General features: G+C 39.8%; 1 protein-coding gene across 4 annotated transcripts; it reads left to right on the plus strand.

The window, feature by feature from the left end:
- The first annotated feature begins 433 nt into the window (after positions 1–433).
- Positions 434–27864, plus strand: cyld (cylindromatosis (turban tumor syndrome)). Of its 4 annotated transcripts, XM_079455898.1 has the most exons (17): positions 444–787; positions 6338–6962; positions 7048–7353; positions 9065–9170; positions 9969–10061; positions 10936–11052; positions 20601–20992; positions 21076–21241; positions 21928–22069; positions 22176–22298; positions 22403–22494; positions 23281–23347; positions 24448–24580; positions 25221–25329; positions 25494–25612; positions 25866–26082; positions 26252–27864. In XM_079455898.1, exons 2-17 carry the CDS (start codon positions 6471–6473, stop codon positions 26434–26436), a joined length of 2859 nt encoding a protein of 952 aa, XP_079312024.1. In that variant the 5' UTR covers positions 444–787; positions 6338–6470; the 3' UTR covers positions 26437–27864. The 4 variants fall into 4 exon arrangements, with proteins under 4 accessions (XP_079312025.1, XP_079312027.1, XP_079312024.1 ...); XM_079455899.1 differs by lacking the exon at positions 10936–11052 and having other exon boundaries at positions 434–787; XM_079455900.1 differs by lacking the exons at positions 9969–10061; positions 10936–11052 and having other exon boundaries at positions 450–787.

The raw sequence follows: 27864 nt of genomic DNA on the forward strand, positions 1-27864 counted from the left end.
CGTCACTGTGAAAGCAAGCAGACGTTTAAAGCTGGAATAATGAATGGAATTAAACATGTTCAATTAGCAAGACAGGGATAACATGAATGAAACAAAGGAGGATTGCATCACAGCCTGGGAAGTCCTCTATTTCTAAGTTTATACATTTACACACAAATAAATGTGAACATACATACTGTTGTTAATTACATGCTGCAAAAATAAAACACATAATAAAAATTGTAACCTGTAACATAAAATACACTCAGATTTGCTGTAAACTTAACGTTACATGTGTAATATTGTACAACCAACCAGTAATCCACACGGTTCTTCAAACTCCTCAGCCAAACAACTGGAAAACCCCAGGAGGCGGGGTTAAATTAAAAGACAATCGACATGTCCAATCAGAGCTGCGTATGTCATACTTTCTCCAATAGGAGACTCCGTCAGCATAGCAAGTTTGGTTTACTGTCACATATACAATCACACACTGTAAATAGCACTCGCTTAATGGTTTAAATGTAACAAACAGCATCGTCTATGTCGGTTTTACCGGATATGTTCGCCTTCCTCTCATTTCTTTTACTCTAATCATCAGTATTATTTCGAGCGGTTTAAAGTGCACGGAGTATAGGAGGCAGTCTCATCATTAACCGGTAGTAGTAAGTACTTAATGCACAGTGAAGTCAGATCTGATCGCATCCGACAATGTCAAATAAAGACCATCATCGCTAACATCGCCACAGGAGCTTTACAACAATAATCGCTTTTAAGACGGGTTAAAACCGGAATACCTAAACGTCAGGTAAGGAAAGAGTCCAGGCTGATGTCATATGTTTACCTCCTTTACGCAGAGTCTGATACACGATCGGCTTTAGATTTGTAACTGTAACAAGATCCACGGATTACACATGACATCACAACATTATTCGGCGACGATTTTCTGTAAACCGGGCTGTTAGAGAAGCAGAAGATCGCCCTGTGTCTGATCGCCAGGGTCATTTGTAAGGCCTGAACATCTCTACTGTAAAATCCATTCAGTGATAGTCTGTCATCTGTAGAAGAGGAGTAGCAGCAATATCATATTAACATGATTAGTATTGTCATAACAGTACAATGATCGCATTTGTAAAAGCCTATCGATGTTTCTCTAATATTCGCATTACAGGTGGGTGTTCCCAGAAGCATTGCCTACAGTATGCTAGCCATACATGATAAATTGTGCACAATGTGTCTTTACAGATCACTGCCTGTGGCTTATATGGGCTGTGAAGTTAAAGACGGTCAAAATTCCTTTGCAGAGCTGGATAGTCCCTGGGTGGTTTAGTGAGGCAAGAACCCTGATGTTTGTAGGTCAGGACCAAAATATTTACCAATCCATACTCCAACAGGGAGAACGATAGTGTATGGAGTGCTGTGTCAGAAAAGCCTGATAAAAAGCATGTTCATTCTCTACCCCATTATACATTTGGTGACATATTAAATATCATGAAAAGGTCATGCATTTTACATTCCTGATATTAGTTATTGTTCTGTAGTTGTGTTTGAATCATTATTGTTGGTACAGGAAGCAGAGCGTGATTTAATTTACTGTGTGAATTCCCCTGCTGCTGGGGAAAAACCAAGTTGTTAGACATTCACTTGGTGTCTGTGTTAGTAAAAGTATGTTGGTCTGGTTATTGTACTGAAGTGTCCTGCTTGCCTAAAGATTTGTTTTAAATTAACATATTGTGGAATTCTTCTGCTGCCTTAACAAAACTTTAAGACGTGAAGTTAAACAGCCACAGGCTGATCTGACACGGATGACATAGACATGAGTTCTCTAATGCCAATGATGATAGCTATATGTTTCTAAAACACAGAATCTTTGTCGTTTTATGTAGTTGATTGGTTATAGCCTCTAGTCTGTTGTGTGAGAAACAGACAGCTCTCAGTATCCGGCACCAGATATTTGGCCTGCCTAATTGGCTGGCGCCATGATGTTTCCATTCAGGTCACTTGCACTCGCATGCATTTCTCTATGGGTGATGGTTAGGAGAGCTGTGTATCAATAAGAACAGTACCTGTATGGATATATGTATAAATTGTGTACTTATCTAGAGTCCTTTACGGTTTTGTATAAATTCTTTGCATAAAGGACACTGAAAATAGTTATCTCATTAAGGCATCTGTGTATATTTTTATTGTAAAGCACAAGATAATGTATAGACAAAACTGGTTTACATCATTAAATAGTGTTCCTATAACTTAACTTGAGCATTGGGCCTGTATCACAAAGGTCATAAATGAAAACCCAGGGAACACATATACGGATAAAAGTATGCCTTGTATTCACTGATAAAGCTTTTTCCAGTTGCATAAATGTAAAGGTAATTTAATATTTACAAACCTCATGTGTAGTGACTGGGCTGTAACCTTGTTTAGTCAAATCTGCATCTGGCCTTTTCATGTTTAGTGAACTCTTGAACCAGTGTTGTAGTTGAGACCAGCTCATTCAAGTCCGAGTCCAGAAAGGGGCGAGTTCGAGTCAAGTCCGAGTCCTAGGACAAGAGATCTTACAAGACCTATAGAAATCTTCCAAGAATACGTTAAATGTTTTGTGGAAACAATAAAACTGGAGCTCATAGAGTGCATTAAATATACCATGGCATGTGTACAGTGTTTTATTTATTTGGACTGATATAAGTTTTTAAATATTTTTAGTTGAATGTAAAAAAGACCACATAGTAAGTGTTGTAAAGGTTATTAAACTATGACTTCCCCATGACCAACGATAAGTCCAAAAGAAGTCCTTTCTGCATCTTTCGATGTTGAAAAGACGTCCCTTTATTGATCTTTATTACGTTTTCTGAATGACGGATATTGACGTACAGGGGACCTTTGTACAAATGTAAAATCTGGTTCAAATCTGGAGTTTACTACTTTCAGTTTTCACATTGAAATAACTGAAATCTGACTCTGAGTTAAATTATTTGAATGCAGATACTGTGGCAAACAAACATATTTCACTGACACCAACCCTCATCATACGACCCTCAACAATGTTGAAAGATAAACTTCAAAATAATTCAGATTCACAGTTCAACTGCAATGCATGCTGGGAGTCATGAATTGATACCCAGCATGCATTGCAGTATGGAGCTTAGTTTCTTGATTCTTTATGTCTTTGTGTGTTAAAGTGGTGTAGCAGATTAAGTCCTAAAGAAATCACAGCATATCAAACTGCAGATACACAGAGCTGACACATTAATAAAACAAGCCCAATTATTAACAAGGATCTCAACAATTTCAAAATGTATACATTACCATTCAGAAGTAATCATCTCTTTGCCACAACTAATTTATTTTAACACACAGTTATTGCTGAAGGAAACCTAATTAAACATAAAAATAGAAGAGCCAAGAGCTCAACTAAAGCTAAAAAAGATCATAATAATGGTATTATTACCATTATTGGTAGGTACAAAAGTGATACTGATCCTGTCAGGGTTCTGCCACGAAGTGTCAGGTTTTTCTAGTCTTCGGGCAGGATCTTGACAGTATCATGTCTTTTGTGTGCGTCTCGTCTTTGGCCCCACCCCTCTCGTTCTCTCATTAGCGTCCCTTTAGTGTTTCAGTCCCCACACCTGCCTTGTATTAATTATCCTTGTTAGTCTCCTTATATATTGCCTCTGTGTTTGCTGTCCTGTGCTGAATTGTTTTGTATTACTTTCATGTCGTGTGATCTTGTTGCCTTGCCTTGCCGTGTATCCTGTGTTCTCGTTTTTGCCCTATTTTGGGAAGTCTTTTGTTCTTGTTTATATTTAGTTTGGTTACATCTTTACCCCATCGTGGGCTTTATTTTATTATTAAATACTCCATTTATGCACTGCTGCCTGCGCTTGGGTTCTTCCCCTAAAAATCCCTGACAGAACAATTCAGCCAGAACCGAACCCAGCAGGCAGCCATGGACGGTGCAACCACTTCGCGGTGGCAATGCACTTCCGATCCCGAGTGGTGGGAAGCAATCGCCTCTAAGTCTCATGCTGGAGGAGGTCCATTCCCCGCCCAGTGCCAGCGCCCCTTGCTGGACTATGCCCGGGACGTCGAGGCAAGGAAGGCGTCCGTTCCTGACGTGCTGGTCCGGGCATACCTGGTGGTCGGGATGGACGATCCTCCACCCTTTCCGGAGCGGGAGGAAATGGTCTATCAGCCGTTCTCGCACCTGGTGGAGCGGCTGCAGCGTCGAGAGGAGCTAGGGAAAGGCTTCTCTCCCAGTTGCCGTCCAGTCTCTCGTTCCGGTCTGGTGTCCGTCCCGGAGCACTGTGCCCTGGGTGTGGTCACCCTGGGGAGCAATCCACCACCAGCTAGCCTCCGGGGCAGACGCGGACGGAGAAAGTCGTTGGACTCCCTGTCCGACTCCTCCGGAACTGAGGTAACTGGGTCCAGCATCGCCTCTCTGCAGCCGGCAATACGTCCCCTCGGCCGGTCGAAGAGAAAGAAGCCGAGGAGGGGGTCGCGGTGTCCCATCCAGCAGCCGGTATCCACTCAGGCCGGCGCATCCAGTCCTTTCCAGTCGGCAGAGGTGCCCGCGATCCAGTCGGCAGTCGAGGTGCCGGCCGTCCAAGCGCCGATTCAGCCGGCCGTCCAAGCCGCGATTCAGCCGGCCGTCCAAGCGCCGATTCAGCCGGCCGTCCAAGCGCCGATTCAGCCGGCCGTCCAAGCGCCGATTCAGCCGGCCGTCCAAGCGCCGATTCAGCCGGCCGTCCAAGCGCCGATTCAGCCGGCCGACAGCCCAGTGCTGCCGGCCGAGTCCCGGTCTGCGTCCGGGCGGCCTTGGTCGGGTCCCGGGGCCTCATGGAACTCTTTCTCTTGCCCCGGGAGCACAGGACATTTTCCCCTGGACTCTAACCTGTTCAAGGTCCCCACGGGCAGGCCACCTCAGGCTGCCCGCTCTCGCCCTATGTCCTCTCGGGCAAAGACATTTTCTCCCTCTGGCCCGCGGACTCCTTTCCCCCAGAACATTGTTGTCCCCCCACCCCCCCTACCCTGTTTGTTATTTTTATTGTGCCATCCTAACCCGTTTATTACCATTGCCTGTTTGCCTTTATTAATTTTTACAATGTTCTGCTGTTTTTTGTCTGTTTCCCAGTCTGTCATGTCTGGTCAGTGATGGTCCCTTGGAGGACGCCAGGGGGCGTCCTTTTAAGCGGAGGGGTACTGTCAGGGTTCTGCCACGAAGTGTCAGGTTTTTCTAGTCTTCGGGCAGGATCTTGACAGTATCATGTCTTTTGTGTGCGTCTCGTCTTTGGCCCCACCCCTCTCGTTCTCTCATTAGCGTCCCTTTAGTGTTTCAGTCCCCACACCTGCCTTGTATTAATTATCCTTGTTAGTCTCCTTATATATTGCCTCTGTGTTTGCTGTCCTGTGCTGAATTGTTTTGTATTACTTTCATGTCGTGTGATCTTGTTGCCTTGCCTTGCCGTGTATCCTGTGTTCTCGTTTTTGCCCTATTGTGGGAAGTCTTTTGTTCTTGTTTATATTTAGTTTGGTTACATCTTTACCCCATCGTGGGCTTTATTTTATTATTAAATACTTCATTTATGCACTGCTGCCTGTGCTTGGGTTCTTCCCCTAAAAATCCCTGACAGATCCAATGCAATGAAAATTTACAAATCATCTATTTTTAACCTTGATTCAATGGTTCTTACTGCATTCAAATCATTCAACTCAGTTTATTTCAAAGAGTCTCACTTAATTTATTTCCATGTGTTAAATTTAATCAGTTTTTACTTTGTACAGACTGGACATCAATATTAGACAATCAGGAGACACCATGCAAAGCCGTAGAAACAACTTTCATTTTTGGCCCATAAAGGGGCCAAATATTTTTGATGGGACTCGAGTGGGCATAAGTCCAATTCTGAACATATTCGAGTACGAGTCGAGACCAAGTAAAAATGTACACAAGTCCATGACAAGACCGAGAATATTAAAATAGGGTCTCCGGACCGAGTTCAAGACCGAGTGCGAGTCTCTAGACTTCAACACTGTCTTGAACTGTGAACTTAAACTATCTCTGCTGTTTAATGAGCGTTATACTAGTTGTTGGGGAACACATTCATGTGGCACATGCATCCCTGCACAATTTTGTCAACCAAGGACTGCAGTTTCTAAGTAGAGTAATAATAAGGCAAATGCGAGCGCGTCCCTGCTGTTTTTCTTCAGGAGAAATTGGTCAGAGCTGAAAAGAAGAGTGGTGTTTTCTGAAATAAGAATAGGCATTCTCTGCGGAAAGCTGTACTACAGACATTAGTCAAAAATGTCATAAAAGCTTTTTCTAAATCCTTCGCTAAATTTTTCTTCTATTTTGCAGGTTTTTATTGTTGGTTCAGTTCATCCTACCTTTGGAAAAGATCATGACAGCTTTTTATCCCTGGTCCCACTGACCCCTGACGGTCTCTTGACGTGCGTTCCTGTCATCTTCCACCCACTCCTGCTATGCAGCCATGAGCTCCACGCTGTGGAGTCAGGAGAAGCCGGCAGGCTTTCGGGATGACTGGCGCTTCTACATCGCGGTGAAGGAATGCACTGTAGAAAAGCCGGGCCAGAAGACCCTGCGCATTCCACGGGGAAGCCTCGGCCAGGCCTGTCAGGAGCGCAACAGCCTCGGCCGCACCATTCCTCCCGGTAAGGGTAAACGCAGCCTGCGCATCCTGGACCAGACGAATGTGGTGGTTAGCGTGGATGATCGGGACGTAATGGAGCTGGAGGAGAAGCTTGCCGAGCTGTTGTTCCCCATCACCAACTGCGAAGAGCGCTACAGCCTCCTGTACAACAGAGCGCGTCTGGACAGGGCCCGTGACATCAACTGTGGATCCAAAGTCAGAGTTCAGCTAAGGTCTGGCGACGAGCCCCTTCCAGGTGTTGTCCGCTTTAAAGGAGCTTTGTTGCTTCCTGACCGAGCACTGAGCGGAATCTGGTTTGGTGTTGAATTGCTGGTAAGCAACACTCTTTTTTTGTCTCGTTTAATGCTGGTCTAAATTGTCCTGCTCTGTGTTGACTTGTGAGCTGACTCTGTTTTAGGAGGAGGGCCGGGGTCAGGGTTTCACAGAAGGCTCTTATAAAGGTCAGCAGTTGTTTCGCTGTGAAGATGAATGTGGGGTGTTTGTTGCACTGGATAAACTTGAGCTGTGGGAAGATGAAGAGCTCGAGGTGGATCGGTTGACACTGGTGGATAATGAACCCGAAGTTGAAGGAGATTTCCCACCACTGGAAATTAACTCTCGGGTATTGGTGCAGACACGGGAAGGCCCAGAACGGGGCACTGTAATATTCTGTGACTTATTGCCTGGCAACGAGAGTCTTGGCTACTATGTCGGTGTCGATATGGTAAGTAGATTGTACTGTTCAATTGGACAGTTTTCTTTTATAGCTACAATGAAGTACACTTCGCTCAAAAGTTTGGAGTCATTTTAATCATCAAAACTATTGTCTTAACAATAATGTAACTTTTTGGAATTTTGAAGTCACAAACATTTTAGAAATTTGTTATGTTTTAGCATCTTTAGTGTAGTCACATTTTGAATTTGCATAACTCTTTATCATCTCTTCTTGAGGTCTCACCCTGAGATTGAGTTTCTGTCTATTCTGGGCTGCGTTTTCTTCATTATTCAGTCAAAGTCATAATTTTAATCAATTTTATGTAATTCAATTTTAGTTTTGTAATGAAAAACACTATTTACGCATGTACCTGTTTTTTTACTTTAAAGCTCCTTTTAGGCATGCTTCAGATCAAAATGTTTGTCAACAGAAACATTTTTAGTCAAGCAACTGAACTTCTGAACAGTCGTGTATGTGCAGGATATATTTCCATTAAGCAATGCATTTGTTTAGCCAAACTGGTTGGTAAAATTTGAAATCAAATATTAATTTAAGAAGTTTAACATTACATTTATTATTCCTGCTTTGTTGGAGTGTTGTGTGCGTGTTTAAATAGAACAGTTTTAGAACGTTTTACCTGAGAACAATATAACAAGGTGCTGTTTGGTTTATATTTATTTCACCCTCCTCTGGACTCAGGGGAACACTAGTTTAAAAAAAATCTGTTGATCAGTGATATCTTGAATATTCTGCCCCAATTTAAATTAGTAACACTAATATTTTAATATCATTTTTTTCGGTGCATGATCTATAAAAGCAGCTTTAATAAACGGACATTAGAAGAGACTACATGAAAACGTTTAGTTTATTGCTTTTGTAACATATGTATAACATGGCGAAGTAGGTTGGATCTTCAGCGCTCAATCTTAGAATTCTTCTCCATTGAGTGTAGCTGTGATATAGATGTCATTTGGCCATTAGAAGGAGCAGATGGGAGGGAGAGGTGTAGAGACAGAACAGTTTGCTCTGGGTGACCACCATAATGGCATTCTGCCACAGGCTTACACAAGACACAACCAACACACACTCCATTCCACTGTTCTCTTTTCTTCCCCTTTGTCTTGCTCTCTCTCTTTTTTTTCTGGTTGCCTCTCGCTAATCCCAGCACCGCTCAGCTGGACTTCACTACGATCTAAACCATCTATATATGTTTCGGAGTTAAGCTCTACGGGTTGAAGAGCATAGATTAGTGATAGGTTCTTATTACTATGAGTTTGTTTTAATAGGATGATATTCCTTATGGGCTTTATTTGAATTAATGTGTTGTTAATAGATTGCATGGAGTAGATTTTATGATTTTATTTCAGTAGGTTCGTGCAACTGAATTTTGTTTAAACGTTTGAAGAGTACATTTGACCAAAGTAGAGTAGAATTTATTTGCAAAATATACATACAATTTTAGTAAGGGAATTGCTATACATTAGTTTTTGAACAGTTATATTGTAGATTAAAGAATACATTTTAAAAATTCTGATTGCTTTATTAGAGCTATTAGAAAATTATGATTCTAAGTGGGTGGATCAGAGCAGTTTTCATTAGGAGGCAGGAAATCATTTGTTTATAGGTGATCGAGGTATGAATGACAGTGTTGTAGATGTGAACTCTCATGAGATGATTTAGATTAGGTGCAGTAATAGGGTGCTGTACCTCTCACCCTCAGGACAATCCCATTGGAGACTGGGATGGGAACTTCGACGGTAAACTGCTGTGTAATTTTGCTAGTCTTGAACACACCCGTCTCGTCCCCATCTGTGATGTAATGCCAGGTAAGGGCTCTGGTTATTTTCTCTTTGTTTGTCACATGTGGATATTTCAATATATTTTGGTATGTGTGAGTGTGTGGTTACTGCTGTTGTGTGTGTAGTAGATTTTCTTAGATTATTTCATACAAAATTAGATAGTTCACGCAAATTCTTTCTTCATTCTAAACCTGTATGACTTTCTTATTTCTGTGAAACGCAAAAGAAGATATTTTAAGAAATGTCTCTGTGGTTTTGTGTCCATACAATAGAAGGCAATAGGGGCCAGTGTTGTTGGGTTACCAACGTTCTTGAAAATGTATTTTGTGTTCCACAGAAGAAAAAAGTCATATAGGTTTACAATAATTTTCACATTTCTTATTTGTTGTTTACACTTTAATTGCTCTGATTTAATTGACTTTATGTTGTTAAAACAATAGGATTATGTTTAAATAAACTGCTTTCCAACCGTGTAATTGTTTGACATGTTTCAATGTGTTTTGTAGACATTTGTCTGGGTGTAGGCTAAGTATTTGCTGTCAGAAGGCAATGGGCACTGTCTGTGCACTTGTGCGTGTGTGTGAGTCATGTTAACGCACAGTTAACAGAAGCTCTTTTGTCTGAAAGCCTTGTTTTTGAGAGTGGCGTGTGTGGAACTCTCTTTGTTCCATCTATTTATTGATTTATTTGTTTGTGCGAGCGTTTGCGTATGTGGGCAAGATGTGTTAAAGGCACAGCTCTTTATTTTTAAACTCATTCATTAGCTAATGACTGTTTTCTGACACGTTGGATTGAAACGTGGGCCGGTACTGTATGTGCTTGCAGAATACTCCATGCAGGATCAGAGGCAGGCCAAAGCCATTGGCTGTAGGAGTGGTAGCGAAAAGTCTGGCAGCCAGAACAAACCAAAGAGCAAAGGTATTTTATCTGCATAATTCACCATCTGGTGTAACATATCCTGATTTATATTAGTTTTTCATGTCCTCAGCACACAACAGTGATAAAATACACGCCATATAGCCTATTAGCAGAACACAAACTTGTTCCTGAAGGAACCCTCGCAGTACAATATGGATGTCTCCCGTGTCCGAAAAACCCATTGATCTTGGTAATGATCTGATGAGTTCTTCAGGTGTATTGTAAGCAATACAGCGGAAATGCGTACAGCTGGGAGTCATCCACAACTACTGCTGTATACAGTATGTCTAATGGCAAATATATAACAGCAAAATTTATCAATATACGTATTTGTGTTGGACTGCTTGTGGTAGGTAGTACTCAGAGACTTCCATAAAGAAGTGTCTGTTGTCTTTCTGTTCACACAACAAAGAACTGTTGTTTGCGAAAGAATGGGAGATTGTGTAATTTAAAAAATGCTAAATGTTAAAATCAGAAATGAGATGACTGTCTGAATGTACTGTGTATACTGTGTTCTTTTGAGAAGGGATGCTTTGCAGAAGTTATTACTCTTCATAAACCCTCAAAAGGAAGGGACATACTGTAGTAAGCTTTGCTGAGTCAACAGCAGTGAGATTTGGAGTCTCCCTCTCTCTCTGTCTCTATCGCTCACATACTGTCCATTAGCTGTCATATCCTGCTTTACTGACTGCACACGTATTTTTAAATTCTTTCCTAATGGGTCATGTGATTCCAGCCATGTGATTTCTCAAAGCATCACAGCAGCTGCAAAACAGCACTATGACATGGTGTACCAATGACTTGTAATTCATTGTAATTGTAGTTTACACAGACACACGGTTTACATTCTATCTTCCTATCATGACTTATTCAGGGATAGGCCTGCAGCCTGGCAACAGGAGCAAGTCTGAGTTTTATTATACTCTAAATGGCAGCTCGGTCGATCACCCTGCCCAGTCCAAAGCCAAAAGCACATGGTACATAGATGAAGGTAATCAATAATCTTTATAGATGGAAGACTGGGAAGCTCTAATCAAACATCTTTACAGCAAGGTGCCATCCACCGAATATCAAAGCTTATTATAGACACTTTACTGTAGTTATCTTTGTAAGTCTCGCCATGAATAAGTAAACATGTAACAGATTCAAGATTTTATTTGAATACTTGCAGTGAAATGAAATCTAGACAACTCTACATACTGTGCAAAATATTAAACTATTCGATAAAACGAAAATACAGCATAAAGTTATATAAAGTAATATTTGTTGTCTGTAGTCTATGAATACATCTGCACTGATTTGAAAAGGCAACTTGCTGCTGAGATTTTGTTTTGGGATATGGTTCACTGTGACGTGAGTGGCGCATAACTTCATAGCATGACATCATTCATCCAGAAACGTAAACAATGCTCAGGGCTTATTTTATTGGTCCGGACGTCAAACCATGTTTTGTTGACATTTGTGATTGTATTTTATTAGATTTGTGCTTTTTATCTCAGTAATTTAATCGAACTTAGTTGAATATACTTTAAAGGAAAATAAACAGAAGTTACTATCAGTCTATGGTTTATATGAATTTATGAAAGACGTTTATTTGGTATTGCTGGCATACTTGAGCAGTTTCTCCACTCATCCATTGTGTAAGTGTGTGTGATTGTGTAAATGTGTTATGCTGTGGTCAAAATGGCAAGTAGGTTCTTTAGAACATCGATTAATCTTTCATTTTGTCACTCTTTACTAACATGCTCTAAAGGAGGAGTTTGCTAAGACAGTCTGGGATTGGTTAAAGGGACAGTTCACATAAAAATAAAATTCTGTCATCATTTACTCGCCCTCCATTGTTCCAGATCTGTATAATTTTCTTTGTTCCGATGAAAGATATTTAGAAGAAGGCTTTTAAACAACTGGCAGAACTAGGGGTGGGGCCAGAGGGCCACTTTAAATCTTATTGGTCCCTGAAGTGCCCCTGTCCTCTCAGGGACTGTCTAGCGTACAACTGATATGCATTTTGGTTGATGTAATTTATCTTTTGCCGCTATATCCTCTAATATCTTTATCTTGATTTTAATTGTTATATAGCATTTGCTGTTTGCATGTTGTCAGTATTTTTTATTGGCAATTATTAATTATCAGACTTCGCTCACACTTTATTTTAAGGTAGAATTCTTGTTATTAACAAACCATTAACTTTGACTTTTGCCTTAATAACTCTAAATTTGTCGCTTATTCATTGTAAGTAAAGTAATTGTTAGATTTAGGTATCTGGGAGGATTAGTGATACAGAATATGTGCTTTGTAAGTACTAATTAACAGCCAATATGCTAATAATAGGCATGCTAATAAGCAACTAGTTAATGGTGAGAATGTGTCCCTATACTAAAGTGTTACCCAGACTTCTATTAAGAGGGCATTCCCTTAAAACCACAGAGCCTATACATAGGCTACATATATCAAAATATAAAATAAATGGCCTGATAAAAGATCATATCTTAGCCCAACTGGGCTAAATTGATTAAATATTTATTTTCCAAAAACATATGGTCAGGACCTCCGTTTGTAAGAAAATGTACAGACCGGGCCTCTTGAAACTTTGAGTACCCCTGGTGTAGACGCTCATGGGGTTGAAGGCTTTCGAGCAGCCACAAAAGACCGCCTACTCTCCTTGCGCTAGCCATACAGGATTTAAACTTTACCGGCTAAAGACCTAAATAGCTGATTTAAAGACAAAAAAACTTTCAGAGCACAATGTTTTCTCACCATTCCAGACTTCTAACACACACTTACAGTGTTTGCTTGCCTCGCGGCATTCAGTATGTTGTTCTGTCATCTCCGGTCGCGTATATACGGCAATGCACTTCTTTTGTCCATTAGAAAATGTCTGCATACAGCTGTTTAATAGTGGTTATGTTTTCACTGTCGCCATTCCCTTAAGGGTAAATAACTATCCTATTTAACACTTTAAAGTAAAAAAGCATATGATGGTGGCTGTCACTTAACTTCTTTGTCTAACGTTTTTGCTATTTAAAACCTCTCTCTGGATAATTGGTTGATCATCCATAAACACATTTCACAAGCCTTGAGGGATATGAAAGCGTAGGGATATGACAGTTAAGCCGCATCATTATCTTAACCTTGACGCTTCACACCCAGTTTATTAAATTTATTTACATTTTTGCATTTGACAGACGCTTTTATCCAAAGTGACTTACATTGCATTATCCTATACATTTATACATAGGTATGTGCAATTATCACCCTTAATGTCTGTTTATCATCAATAAACCTGCATCATTCTTTAATTAATCTCCAGTGTTTTGTTCAGAAATCAGAAATCTATATTAAAAATAATTGTGCACTGTGCTTGGCCCTCCTCTGTAAATTGTGGCTCCAGCTTTGAAAAAATTCTAGATCCGCCAACGCTTGTACCCAAACGGTTCTTGGCTATCATTGAATGATGTAGTAGGAAAATGACAATGGTGGTCAAAAGTGCCCCAGATTGGTTGGCTTTCCTTTATTCTCCAAAATATCTTCCTCTTGTTCAACAGAAAAAAAATCTACAGAGACATTTTCCTACAATGGTGGGCAAGAACTGTTTGGTTACAAGCATTCTTCCAAAAATCTCTGTGTTCAAAGAAATGTATAGAGATTTGGAACAACTTAAGGGTGAGTAAATAAAGACAGAATTTTCAGTTTTGGGTGAACTGTTCCTTTAAGGGGTTTTTATGTATATATAAGTGGTGCTGTTATTTTTCATTCCCTAGACTTTTGATCACATTTTCTTTGCTTGATTCATGTGGTGGTCTTTTCTTTAAGCACATCAAAATGTTTCTTGTCTCAATTATTTCTATATATTATGTTTTGGACATTTTGTGATTTAGTTGGTGTCTGTATTTGTGTGGCGTCAGTGTGGAACAATGACCAGTTTTCTGCTCTCATAGAATGTGACTGTGATCATTAGACAGATAGCAAAACTTTGAATAAATTCCCAAGGCGTACTTTTCTTGGTAATCTTAACTGTAAAACTGCAAATACAAAAAACAAAATATGTAAATAAACATTACAGGAAAACATGCAGTAATGCTGTTTCATTACAGTCAATTGTTTGCTCTTATTTGCAACTATTCTCTTCAATCACATTGTTCAATGTTTTAACATTAAAGTTAGCTAAATCAAATGATTGCAGTCAAATGTTTTCCAAGGATAAAAAATCGCATATATGAGCTGTGCTAGGTCATCTTTGTCTCTCTCTCATTTCTGAACGCTCTAGAACATGCGCACTTCTGCGAGATTAGATTGCGATTTCAAAATAAAAGTCCAGTAGAAAATAAATAGCAAAATAATACACATAAAATAAAATAAATATTTTTAAGAGTAGCACACTCACCCTCATGGTATAATGAAATTATTCCACTATATATTGAGATTTAACTTTTGTCTTGCATCTAGTGTTTCAAAAAAGATTAGTCTCAGAAAGAATTTAGTGGGTCCTTGGTCAACAATTTTCAGTTCTACTTTACAAACCATTTTGTCTGCACTTGTCTTGGAAAGGTTTTTATAACAAGTCCAACTGGCCAGTTGTTCCTTGATGCCTGACTTACTTTCAAAAGTACAACATCCTCAATTTTTACATTTGGTTTCTCATCAAACCACTTTTTGCGATCCTGCAGTATTGAGAAATAGTCCCTTTGCCACCTTTTCCAGAAAGTATTAGCTAGACACTGCACTTGTTTCCATTGTTCTGTATGGAGATCACTTGTGTCAAAATCTCCCAAGAGAGCTGAAACTGCATTTCATGTGTGTGTTCCAACAACAATGCTGGAGTGAGTATCTCATGTTGGATTTGGATGTTGGAGGCCTTGGATTGATGATAGCCGTAATTTCCGCCACTAGAGTTGACAAAACCTCATGTGTGACGCATGTGGGCTTTTGGATTGGCAAACCATCCAGAGTCTCTCCCATGATCCCCCTATTTGTGAAGCATGGGCTGGATTGATTATCCATGTGCATCCTGTGTCGCTGAGATAGTTATTTAACTCGGTGTCATTCACATTGATTTTCAACTCTTTGCAAGCCCCTATAAAGTTTGTACCTCTATCAGATCAAAGTATTTTTGCTGGGCCACGGATGGAAAAACATTGTCGTAATGCATTGATGAATCTCGATGTAGACATAGATTAAATCAGCTCGAAATGCACTGCTCTGACAGACAGGCACACAAAAATCCTTGCCCAGCGCTTTGAATCTGCACTGCCAACTTGTACGACGTGTGACTACACTCCATGGGCCAAACACATCAATGCCCAGTTTAGTAAAGGCTGGTACAGTAGATAGTCTATCTGCAGGCAAATTTGACATCTGCTGAGCCTGCTATCTTCCTCTTAACTCTTACTGATGTTGGAAACGAGACGATTGCTCCCTAATATCCAAAATCCAGATTCTCTGATTTTTCCATCAGTTAAATGGCGTGTCTGGTGCACTATTTTGGGTGTGAAAGTGTATATGATGAATATGATATTTCTGTGGGACAATGATAGGATGCTTTTCTCCTTGAGACAGGTCTGATGTAGATACGCGACCTCCAACTCTTAGCAAACCATCATCAATTACTGGATTTCATTTTTTGAGGAGGCTCCATTTTGGAGGGACGACTTCATTTTCAAGGCAATCAAACTCTTCCACAAATGTTTTGTGTTGCACACAGCATGTAATTGTATTGTTGGTTTGTGTCAACTCACTTGTGCTACAGGATCTGTTGCAGTATTCCAACCTTTGCAATGAGCCTCATCTGTTTTACCACAACAAGATCTGGCAATATGGATTAGTCAAGCTATTGATTTACAGAGAGTCTTCCAGTTAGAGAACCTCTCAAATCTATGAGAGCTTAGCTGAGCTGCAGAACTCTTCGTTGCCAAGACTGAAATGTCAGGTCGAATTTCAGTACAGGTTCCACCGATTCAAAGGTCTCAGTCAATTCTTGGGCATTGCTCTGGAGTAGGAATTGTGGTCCAGAAAACCAACATGTGTACTACCAACGTTCTGCTGATACAGCTCTGGTGGTAAGGTTTGCTGTGTTGTTATGGGTATTCACATAACACCACTGTTCAGGATGTGTTGATATCTTTATCCGAGCTACCCTATTTGCTACATACAGATAAAATATCTTTCTGACATTATGGATATGTCCTAAGACTATCCTGCTGCCTGTGAAGAACCTCACTGAGTCTATTTCCTCATCATTTCGTACATTTCTACTGCTAGCACAGCCACACAAAATTACAATCGAGGCATGGTCTGAGCTGGTCAAGGGGCTAACTTTGCTTTCCCCATGACAAACCCAACTTGGCATTGGTTATCAGCATCAATTGCCCTAAGGCAAGCTACTGCTCCTATTGCAACTTTGGAAGCATCTGAGAAGAAGCACAGCTCTTTTCTTTGTGTGGGAGACAGTGGAGCAGGTACATACAGTCTTTTAATCTGCAAATGTTTCAATGTCATTAGAGAATTTTTCCATTAATTCCACTCTGCTTGTCTTTCAGTCAAAAGAGGTGCGTCCCAGTCCCAGAACGTTCTCTGAGCAAAGCATTTCCTTTTACTACAGCCGGAGCCAGAAATCCAAGTGGGTCGTATAGGCTATTAATTGTGGATAAAACACCCCTTTTCAAAGAAGGCTTTTCTTCTTGATTCACTTGAAAGCTAAAACTATCAGTGTCCAGGTTCCAAGAGAGACCCAGGGTGAGTTGAACAGGCAAATCATCAACTCCTAGGTCTAAGTCCTTCAAGTCTTTGGCATGATCCTCTTTGGGAAATGCTTCCATAACGGATTTGTTGTTGGATGCGATTTTGTGTAATCTAAGATTTGACTCTGCTAGCATCTTTTGTGAGATCAATGGCTTCCTCAGGAGTGGAGACTGAAGTCAGTCCATCAGCAACATACAAATTTCTCACTACAAAGTGCTTTGCATCAAAGCCATGATTGTTTTTTCCCTGCACAGCAGCACATCGCATGCTGTAAATTGCCACAGCAGGTGAAGGACGGTTTCCAAATACATGGACTTTTATCCTGTACTCCGTTATCCTTCTGTCTAGATTGTTGTCTTCATACCACAAAAAAAACATAATCTCTATGGTCATCGCGTACAACAAAACAATAAACCATCTGCTGCACATCCGCTGTCACTAGAATGCTCGATTTGAGGAACCCCAAGGAGTGTGTTGTTTAAATCAGGTCCACTTAGTAATACATTGTTAAGTGACATGCCTTCAAATTCTGCACTCGAGTCAAACACGACCCTTATATCATCAGGTTTTTGCGGGTGGTACAAACCAAACATGGGAAGGTACCAGATCTCTTTTTCTTTATCTGTGAGAGGAGCTTTCTCAGCGTGGTCATTGTCGAAAAGTTTTTGCCTGAATTCAATGAACTGACCTTTCATCTCAGGATTTTTCTCTAGAGTTCTGCGCAGTGATGTGAGCTGTTTCATAGCCTAATATCTGTTATTTGGCAATTGAGCCCTTGGAGAGAGAAAAGGTAATTGCGACTCAGCTATTTGCAGAATCCTGGAAGACATCATCTATGCTCTGTTCCCAACCATACTTTCCCAACTATCACCCAGCCAAGATCCAGTTGCTGAGCTTATGGAGCATCATGGGGCCGTTAATTTGCTCTCTAACTTCGTGCAGACTTAGAATGTCTCTTCCTAAAAGTAAGAGAATGGGAGAATCGGGATCAACCACAGGGACAATTTAGCATCTGGCCGTACGTGTGGGTATTGCTGAGCAACATCCGGAGAGGGAATCTCTTTTCTATCATCTGGCAGCATATCACACCTTATCAAGGTCGGCAGTGAACGTTTTGTCTGTCCATCTTTACCTAACATAAAGTAGATGACTCTCCGTCCAGAAGTCTGATTTACCCCAGCACAGGTCTAAATAGTGTACAGTATATACTGAAGCTGTCTTGGCTATGGATCATTACTTCATTCATCCAAGACAGCATAAACCCGGACTGCTTTCTTTCTTTTGCCAGCAGGATACACTGTCACCAGACAAAAATTTGTACATGATCTTGGATGACTGGACTCACTACATATTTCTGTACATTTTGAAGTAACTGAGCTGAGTGAGGCATCAGTCTGCTCCCCGCATTGTTCTTTCTCCTCGACAGGCTTTTCTGGAATCAAGACTGTTGAGTCTAGGGGCAAAGCCAAAACATGTCGTTTGCTGTTACATTCAGAGCATCTGATTGGAGTTTTGCAATTTTTAACCACAAGAATATACTTTTGGTAGAGTCACAGCATCTGAAGCAGATATAAATTTCTTTTAGAAAGTATTTTCGATCCTCTATTGATTTCTCTCTAAAAGCTCTACACTTTTTGAGAGGGTGAGGTTTGCGGTGAATAGGGCATTGCCGATCAGAGATTTCAATTAGTTTCTGGGGCTGTTTATACTGCTGGTCTAATGTCTGAGATAGCACCGCTTTTCGATGTACAGTTATAGCACTCTTTCCGCTGAATTTGTTCGGCTCTGTTTGATGTTAGTTTAGTACTTGAAGTGGAGAATGAGAAATGGGTCAATCCTTATTTTTGCTTGATTTCCTACAATTTGTGAGAAAAGGGCAAATGGCGGGAATGCTACCTGATAATCCTCCTTGTATTTGGACCCCTGAACTATCCATTTGTCTTGGAGTCTTGTGGGCAATTTCTCCACTATTGGATAAACCCCACGTGAAGTATCGAGACCATCAGCCTTTGCACACTCCAGTTCAAGAAGAATATCCCCTAACTCTCTCAATTTTTGGTTGTCCTTGTTTGACAGTTTCGGTAGATTTTCTTTAGAAGTGCGTTTTCAATCACTTCAGGTGCTCCATAGCACTCCTCTAAGCACTGCCAATGCATTCTAATTGCTGATTTTGCATTAAGAACAGGCACAGATCTTATTCTTTTAACTTGTTCAGCTGAGTCTTTTCCTAGCCATTTTACCATTAAACCCAAGTCCTCTCTGGCTGTTAGATTCAGTTCTCTAGTTGAGTTAAGAAAAGAAGCCTTCCATGCTTCTCTGGGCAGTCATAACATTTGAAAAGACCAGAGCTGACCATTTCACTTCTCATCAGATATTTAGTTTGATCTGAAGTAACTTGTGTCTCTGGTACATATTGTGAAGAATGACGAAATGATGTTCGTTTCACATCATTCTCATTTTCTGATTCTTTCTTTACAGCACCGCTATTTTGGCTTATGAGACACCGAATGTCTATATCTGCAGGTGGCACCAGCAGAGTATAATCAACATCAGCCGCAAATTAAGGCAATGGTGACTTAATTTTGGTTTCTAACGGCTCGTCCATGAATGGGAGTTCTGTGAAAGATTCTCTTGAGTACTGTTGTACATACTCACAGGTACACTGAGCAACATTGCCTGGCTAGATGTCAGGAACTGGTTTTACATGAAGTTTGCCACTTTCAAACTCTTCCTTTGCATCCTCATATGCAGCTGCTTCAGCTGAAGCGACTGCAGCTGCATATTAAAGTCTGCTTTTTGTTTTAACATATTTGCTTCTTTCTCGGCACAGGCGATTTGAGCGCGTGCTGCAACTGCTTTTGCTCTGGCCCTCATTGCTGCTGAGCTTGTGCTGGACCTTTTTGATGATGACCTGGAAGATCAAGATCGTGTTTCCATTTGTTCTGGGAATGTCTTTATATGCTCCCCTTCGTCAGTAGGTTGATCGCTTGCTTTTTGTTGTTACTCCACTGTGAGTTGTGCTTTATCTTTAGGAGAAGGAACTGTTTTGGAAGACCGTAGTATGAGCTGCTCATGCAGTGATCTTGTTAAGCATGCCCAGCAGTGATGATTACTTTTTACTATTCTGCCCTCATAGAATGTGGCTGTGATCTATTAGACAGATAGCGAACATTTAAAATAAATTCCCAAAGAGTACTTTTCTTGGTGATTAATCTTAACTGTAAAACTGCAAATACAGAAAATAAATATGTAAATAAACATTACAGGAAAACATCCAGTAATGCTATTTGATTTCAATCAACTGTTTGTTCTTAGTTGCAACTATTCTCTTCAATCACAGTGTTCAATGTTTTAACATTAAAATTAGCTAAATCACTTGAAACAATCAAATTTCCACAACAACGTGATTAAATTCGTAAATTATTTGGAGTCAAATGTGATCCCAGGATCGCATATATGAGCTGTGCTGGGTCATCTTTGTCTCTCTCTCGTTAATGAACGCTCTAGAACATGCGCACTTCTGCAAGATTAGATCACGATTTCAAAATCAAAATAAAATAATTCACAAAAATACGATTTAGATATTTAGGAGAAGCACTATTTTGTTCATAATCAATCGCAATAAAATATTATTTATATGCAATTTAAACCATTAGGTGTCTATCATGTGTCTTCGTTTAATAATTTTTTTTTATTCATCATTTACTGGTACTCCACACTGATGCATTGTGCTGTATGCTGATCATTACTCCTTGGAATTGCATCACAGCGTCTTGTTTCTTTGAATCCGTTTCTTGGCAGTCGGAGAGGATCCGGCCAAATCTTTGACAGATACGCCTCCAGACTTCAACCAGGCCTCTTCCCCTTCTCGGGCTCCACCCACAACCTCCTCGCTGTCCAGTGATAACAAGTTCCACTCCCTGCCCTTCAGCTTGAGCCGCAAAGTTGGCCCTAATGGGAGCATGAACCATGGCCCTCTCTCTCTGTCTGCCGGTTCTGTGATGGGCGAGCATCAGGAAATCTTGCCACCTGCAACAACACCTGGCCAGAGGCCACCGTCACCACCACAAGGTCAGCCAGGGTTAGAGGTCGGGTCAATGGTGGAGGTCAAAGAGAACCCACCACTGTGTGGGGTTATTCGGTGGGTTGGCCTGCCTCCAGGGCTGCAGGAGCCACTTGCTGGGCTAGAGCTGGTGAGTATGTTTATGTGCTTGAAGAATGCGTTTCCTAATATCTTAAGAAAAAATTATAAATATACCTTATTGTGAGTGTTTAGGAGGAGGAGTGTGTGGGCTGCACTGACGGCACATTTAAAGGGATTCGTTATTTCACGTGTCCACCTAAGAAAGCTCTGTTTGTCAAACTGAAGTGCTGCCGGCCTGACTCACGGTTTCCATCCTTACATCATTCACCCAACCCCATAGAACGGTGCAACTCCATAGGTGAGAAGCACACATGTACTTGAAAGTTCAGGGAGTTAATACGCCTTGTCAATGAATGGGTATTCACTGATATTAAAAGATACTTTAAAAAGAATGTACCGGTTTCAAAGTTAATCTCTACAGACAAAATTATGTGTCATAGCATTGACTTCCACAAGAAGTCATTTTGACTTTAAACATGCATGTAATTAAAGTCATAAAAGTGAAGTTAAATGGTTTGTTCACCCAAAAATAAAAATTCTCTTTCACCATATGCAGTATTCACACTCTAGTCATTCAAATTCTGTATATGACTCTTTGTAAAACACGACAGAAGGTATTTTAAGAAATGTCTTTGTGGTTTTTTTTGTCCATACAATAAAAGTCGTTGTGGTGCAATGTGGTTTGATTACCAACGTTCTTCAAAATATCTTCTTTTGTGTTCTACAGGTTTGAAATGACATGACAATGAGTAAATGATGAAAACATACTTTTTCTTTTTAAAATTTGTGAATAAGAATATATCTTTGCACAGATTACTGGTTTTGCATGTTGTAATATGCATTATGTACTGTACGTTGAAAGCCTTACTGTAATATTTTTAAAAGGTGGTGGATGATTTAATCAGGACATTCTTTTATCTAAAAGCACTAAAGCTCATGTTAAACATTTAGATCTTAATTGATGTTAATGTATGTTTCCTGCAGCATTTGGAGGTTACCTGAGTGAAGTAGTTAATGAGAACACTCCTCCTCGGACGGAGAATGATGGCTTAGAGGTGATGGTGGGGAAGAAGAAAGGAATTCAAGGACATTATAACTCCTGCTATCTGGACTCCACTCTGTTTTGGTAAATAAACTTGCGTACACAGGCCATAACAGATACCAGCGTACTCTCACACACAGATTTGTGTTTTGTTACATTTAATATTTATTTCTTCCTGTTTGTGTGTCAGTCTTTTCTCCTTTAGTTCTGTGTTGGATACGGTGCTCCTGAGGCCCAGGTCCAAGACTGATGTAGAATATTACAAAGAGACACAAGAGTTACTGCGAACAGAAATCGTCAACCCACTGCGGATGTGAGTGATTATTACTGCAGTTTGTTTCTGAACATTATTGGACTGAATCGTTTCAATGTAAGCTTTGTACTGTGTAAATAATCTATGTGTCTGTGTGTGTTAAGACATGGGTATGTGTGTGCCACAAAAATCATGAAACTCAGAAGGATATTGGAGAAAGTGGAAGCTGCATCAGGATTCACTTCAGAAGAGAAGGGTGAGAAAAGTTTCCATTGAAATTTACTGTGATATCACTGTTAACGTATTCATGTATAAAAACTGCCCTCTGTAGGCACAAATAGGGACTGACAGAGTCTCGATAAATAATTTCTGTAATGTAATGCTTTTTTAGTAGGCGAGTTTTTATCAGATCCATATTTTTGTGTGAGCCATAGAATTAATGTGTGGTTAGTATCCAATTATTAAAGGTGCACTAACCTTAAAGGGATAGTTCACCCAAAAATGAAAATTCTGTCATCATTCACTCACCCTCAGGTTGTTTCAAACCTGTATACATTTCTTTGTTCTGTTAAACACAAAGAAAGATATTTGTAAGAATCTTAGCAATTTTCAGTTCAGGGACATCATCCACTACCAAAGTAGGAAAAAAATATGTATATTTTTTGTTCTGTCGAAAGCAAAATGAGATATTTAGGAATGTTCACATTAGGATGTGATGTTTCTGCACAATGTGATGTTACTTAACGATTAAACATTACATTAAAATATAACACAGTTTTACTGTTTCAATTAAAAAAGTTGACATATTTAACTAATTGATTTAGGGATAGTTCACCCAAAAATGTAAGTTCTGTCATCATTTACTCACACTTAAGTTGTTCCAAACCTGTATACATTTCGTTGTTCAGTTGAACACAAAGAAATATATTTGCAAAAATGTTAGCAAAATAAATGTATACAGGTGGGGTATAATTCAAAAGATAGAAATTTATTTTTTTAAGTGGGTATCCCTTCAAAGCTAAAATATTCTCTTTCTTTCAAGATCCTGAAGAGTTTCTCAACATCCTGTTTCATCACATCTTGAGAGTTGACCCTCTTCTCAAACTACGGTGAGTCTCAAGCATAATCCTTGCTTGAATCTTCACTGATATTTACAGGAACTCTAAACACCCTGTTTTACTGAAGGACAGATTAAAGAATAATAGAGTACAAAGGATGCAGGATCAAATTATTTCTACAGTAAATTATGTTTTGATTTCTAATTTCACTTCTTTGGATAGTTCACCCAAAAATGAAAGTTCTGTCATGAATTACTCTTTAGTTGTTCCAAACCCGTATAAGTAGGGAAAATGACAAAGATAGTCAAAAGTGCCCCAGAACTGTTTGCTTTCCTACATTCTTTAAAATACAGTATCTTTATAATTTGTTTTGTTCTGTTGAACATATATATTTAAAGTATTTTTTCCTACTATGGTAGTTAATGGGGTCAGAGAACTGTTTGGTTACAACCATTCTTCTAAATATCTTTCTGTGTTCATCAGAACAAAAACATTTAGAGGCCGTTTACACAAGACCGTTTTGGTTATCTGTTTAGACATAAACATAATTTTGGGGGACTGAAAACGTAAACTTTTGAAAACGGCGCTGATTTCGTTTCCATGTATACTGCAAGATGGAACTTGCCCAGTCGCGAGAGTATAGCGAAAACAATATGGTGGCTTCCTGTACTTTGAAATCTCGCTGCTTGACTCTGTATTAATGTTTCCCCGGCAAAATGTGGATTTGCTGAACCAATAAGACCAGCGGAGACACACTATTTACATTCACCAGACTTTAAACGCACAGATTTCGTGGACCAGCGGTATTAAAAAGCCATTTTGGCTTATGACTGTGCATGTGTATGTGCCAAGGCACGTCTTGTTTCTTTACACAACATCGCCATCCACTGGCCTGGTGTGCATACTACAGCTGCTTTGTGTACGTGAAACTTTTTTAAAACGCGGAGGACTTTTTTATTGTGTAAACCTGGCCTTATACAAATTTAGAACAACCCAAAGATGAGTAAATGATAACAGAATTTTAAAGTCTTTTAAAGAGTCTTTAGTGAAAAACAGAAAAAGCTGTCTAAATTATTAGACAGTTGGCACCATTTTATCATTCAATATTTCTACCTCAGAGACAGAAGTGATATAATGAAAGTGTTTTTCAGATCTGCCGGGCAGAAGGTGCAGGACTGTTACTTCTATCAAATCTTTATGGATAAGAAAGATAAAGTGCTGGTGCCAACCAGCCAGCAGCTTCTGGAGTGGTCTTTCATAAACAGTGACCTCAAATTTGCAGAGGTAAACACACAAGGCACACTCTGTGTCAGGGGTCGTCAGCCTTTTGCACATGAAGTGTGTGTTTCTTTACATGTTAGTCATTAGTTGTTGCTTTGCAAACAGGTCATGCACAATTTTTTTATAACAATAATAGTACAGTTAATAATAATTAGAATGAACTAAACATAATTTCTTCACTATTATTGGCACCCTTGGTAAATATTTCAACATTTCATTAAAGTAAAACAACACCACATTATGAATGTTTGTTTTCTCTAATACACCCTGGACACAATTATTGGCACCCTTGTGTTCAAAACTTTCTGCAACCTCCATTTGCATGAAAAACCGCTGTGAGTCCTTTCTTATATTTTCAAGTTATATTTTTTTTCACAATGTAATATTCCCCCAGTTCAAATTGTTTTAATTTAATGAAGTGTTGGAATATTGTAGATTTTTCAAATAAAAGATCAAAGTAGTAACAATGCAGCATTATTTTTACATTAATCTTTGCTCATATTTACCTAATGTGCCAATAATAGTGGAGGGCACTGTATATCAAACACAACTATAAAGAGACGCATTCAGATCCGAATTTTAACACCAAAATACTGTTGTTATATGATGGGCTAAGAATGAATATTGCCTTCATGTTTTCCAGGCCCCATCTTGCCTTATAATCCAGATGCCTCGCTTTGGGAAGGACTTTAAGATGTTTAATAAAATCTTTCCTTCTCTGGAGCTTGACATCACAGATCTATTAGATGATAGTGAGTCTGTTCAATAACTGAATGTTATTGTGTGTTGTTATTAGAATTAAGTTCTTCGCATAACAGAAAAAGTATATTTGTATGTGACAATCAACTCTTCAATCAATGCAGATTTCTTATACGTTTGCTGTGCTCTATTTCAATGTTTTATGTGTGTGCGTTAGCTCCTAGAGAATGTCGAATCTGTGGTGGCTTAGCTCTATATGAGTGCAGAGAGTGCTATGATGACAGTGACATTACACCAGGAAAGATTAAGCAGTTCTGTGACAAGTGCAACACACAGGTAAAACAACCATACCTTTGTTCCTACCTCCTACCATAAAATGTCTGCAGTACTCTTTATATCCACTAGACGGAGACTTTATCAAATGAATTAACCTGTCTATAGCCAGTTCAAATGCATTTACCTAGAATGTCTAGATAACAGTCATTTGTTTAATATTAATGAAGATATTGAAGCTGTGCATGTTTGTCTGTAAATTAATTTTACATATTTGTAACACGGTCATGTATTGTGTTTGTTTTTATGGACTTAGGTACATCTACATCCACGGCGTAAGACTCATCGGTATGTTAAGTTATCTGTCCCCAAAGAGCTGCAGGAGTCAGTGTGGAGACAGGGTCTTTACCCTCACCAACAGATGGAGCTGTTTGCCGTGCTCTGCATCGAGACAAGTCACTATGTTGCCTTCGTCAAATACGGATCTGCAGACTCTGCCTGGCTCTTCTTTGACAGTATGGCTGACCGTGATGGTATGAGAGAATTTAAAAACGTATTTTTATTTGATTGTATTATATATTAATAAAATACATAAAAATATGTTAATTGTTATTTTGTGCTGACTTCCCATGGTATTCTTTACAGAATATCCCATAATTAACTCTTCATTTTCTTTTTTTTGCCTCTTGTTTTTGTTGGCAGGTGGTCAGAACGGTTTTAACATACCGCAGGTATCCCCGTGCCCAGAAGTAGGAGCCTACCTGAAGATGACCCCTGAGGAGCTCCACGCGCTAGACCCCAAGAACATCCAGGGCTATGCCCGCAGACTTCTCTGTGATGCCTATATGTGCATGTACCAGAGTCCAACTATGAGCCTCTATAAATAGAGCAGGAGAATAAAAGAAAGACAAAACTGTAGAAAAAGCTAAAAGGAGACAAAAATGCAAGCAAGGGTTTGTGGTGGAGTAAAGTGTGATTTAACGGAAAGAGGAAGAATGCTGGCCAAGACGACACGCATTGACGTGCCCTTCGAGATTGAAAAACCCACGTATGGCTCCTCCGGTTGTTTCATCTTCTCGTCTGCATCTCTCTGTACATACTGCAGGGTAAATTCGTGCATGAGAGCGAGAGAGAGATCAAGGGAACATATAAAAAACAAGCTTTTTTGCACTGTGTGAGAGCGTATGTATCCGTGTGTGTTTGTTGAAGTGTTGTTGTTGTGTTTTCTTATTTGTGCTGTCTTTTGCTGAGCTCAGCGTGTGGATCAGTGTATCTCCATCCATCCTGTCTTTGGAGCGCAGACAGGGTGTGCACTCTTTCCTCCAGCGTATCGCAGACACTCGCTAACCTGATGGCTTCATATTCACCACCTACCGCCAGAACTAACCTCTCTGAACGGCGACACGTTCTTTACCCATAAATGAAGTTGTGGATGAATTAGACAGGATGGTTTTATTCTGTCACTGCAGTCATGTCCACCAGCCCATCTAGTGCACTGCAGAATGCAGAATTAAGTATATTTCAGATGCTCTGTGTGTCCATCGCTGTTTTTTGCCTTTATACTTTGCTGTAAAGTCTTTGTCTGGTGTGTCCATATACAGCAGAGCCCCGACTGCCACGCGCTGGTCACAGATCAAGACCCAAGAATGAGATGTTGATTTAAAAAAAAGCACACAAATATTTTTGGAAACATTTTTATGATAAGTACGATAAAAGCTTTGTTCTGCTGAAATAGTAACTATAACTAAAGTATTGGCTTAATGTTGAAATATGGATATTATTTTAAACTAAAAGGTAAAGGTAACCACTATTCCCACACTATGCGCCTGTGGTCGTAGCACATAAATCAGGAGGCTGAGTAATTTCAAGTTTAGCTTGTTATTGTCATATTCCAAAAGTTACAATTTTGCAGTCAATGATATGTAAAACTGTTACTTGTTTGTACATTAAGTTCTCTGGTTTGAGTGTGGAACGCCAAGGCTGACCTGGCAAGATCTGTCTCGCTCTATATTGCAGTGCTGTTGGCTAATCCGCAGTAATGTTGTCCATTGAGATATTGGTCCTGTGTACACTTCTGCTTAGGTTTAGTGAATTGTTTACACAAGCCTGTTTAAAATGACTGAAGAATTCTCTCATGACAAAAGAGACCAATGTGTCCGGCACATGTATTGGGATTGTTTTTAATCTCTGCTGATGTAACTGTACACTATGGGAGCGACTGTGTGTAACGGACTGTAATGAGAGAAAGGATGAAACTGGTGTACTTATCTTTGTGCTGTTCTCTTCAATGTTAACTAAATTAAAACGCCATTTTG

This window comes from Barbatula barbatula, assembly GCF_947034865.1.
Source record: "Barbatula barbatula genome assembly, chromosome: 1".
Taxonomy (NCBI): domain Eukaryota; kingdom Metazoa; phylum Chordata; class Actinopteri; order Cypriniformes; family Nemacheilidae; genus Barbatula; species Barbatula barbatula.

Bases quoted from the DNA above. Each gene is read 5' to 3' on its own strand.
- cyld (XM_079455898.1), top strand. From the start codon at position 6,471: ATGAGCTCCACGCTGTGGAGTCAGGAGAAGCCGGCAGGCTTTCGGGAT. The intron at 21,242-21,927 runs GTGAGAAGCACA...TGTTTCCTGCAG, and splicing joins AGAACGGTGCAACTCCATAG to CATTTGGAGGTTACCTGAGT. The intron at 23,348-24,447 runs GTGAGTCTCAAG...AGTGTTTTTCAG, and splicing joins GACCCTCTTCTCAAACTACG to ATCTGCCGGGCAGAAGGTGC.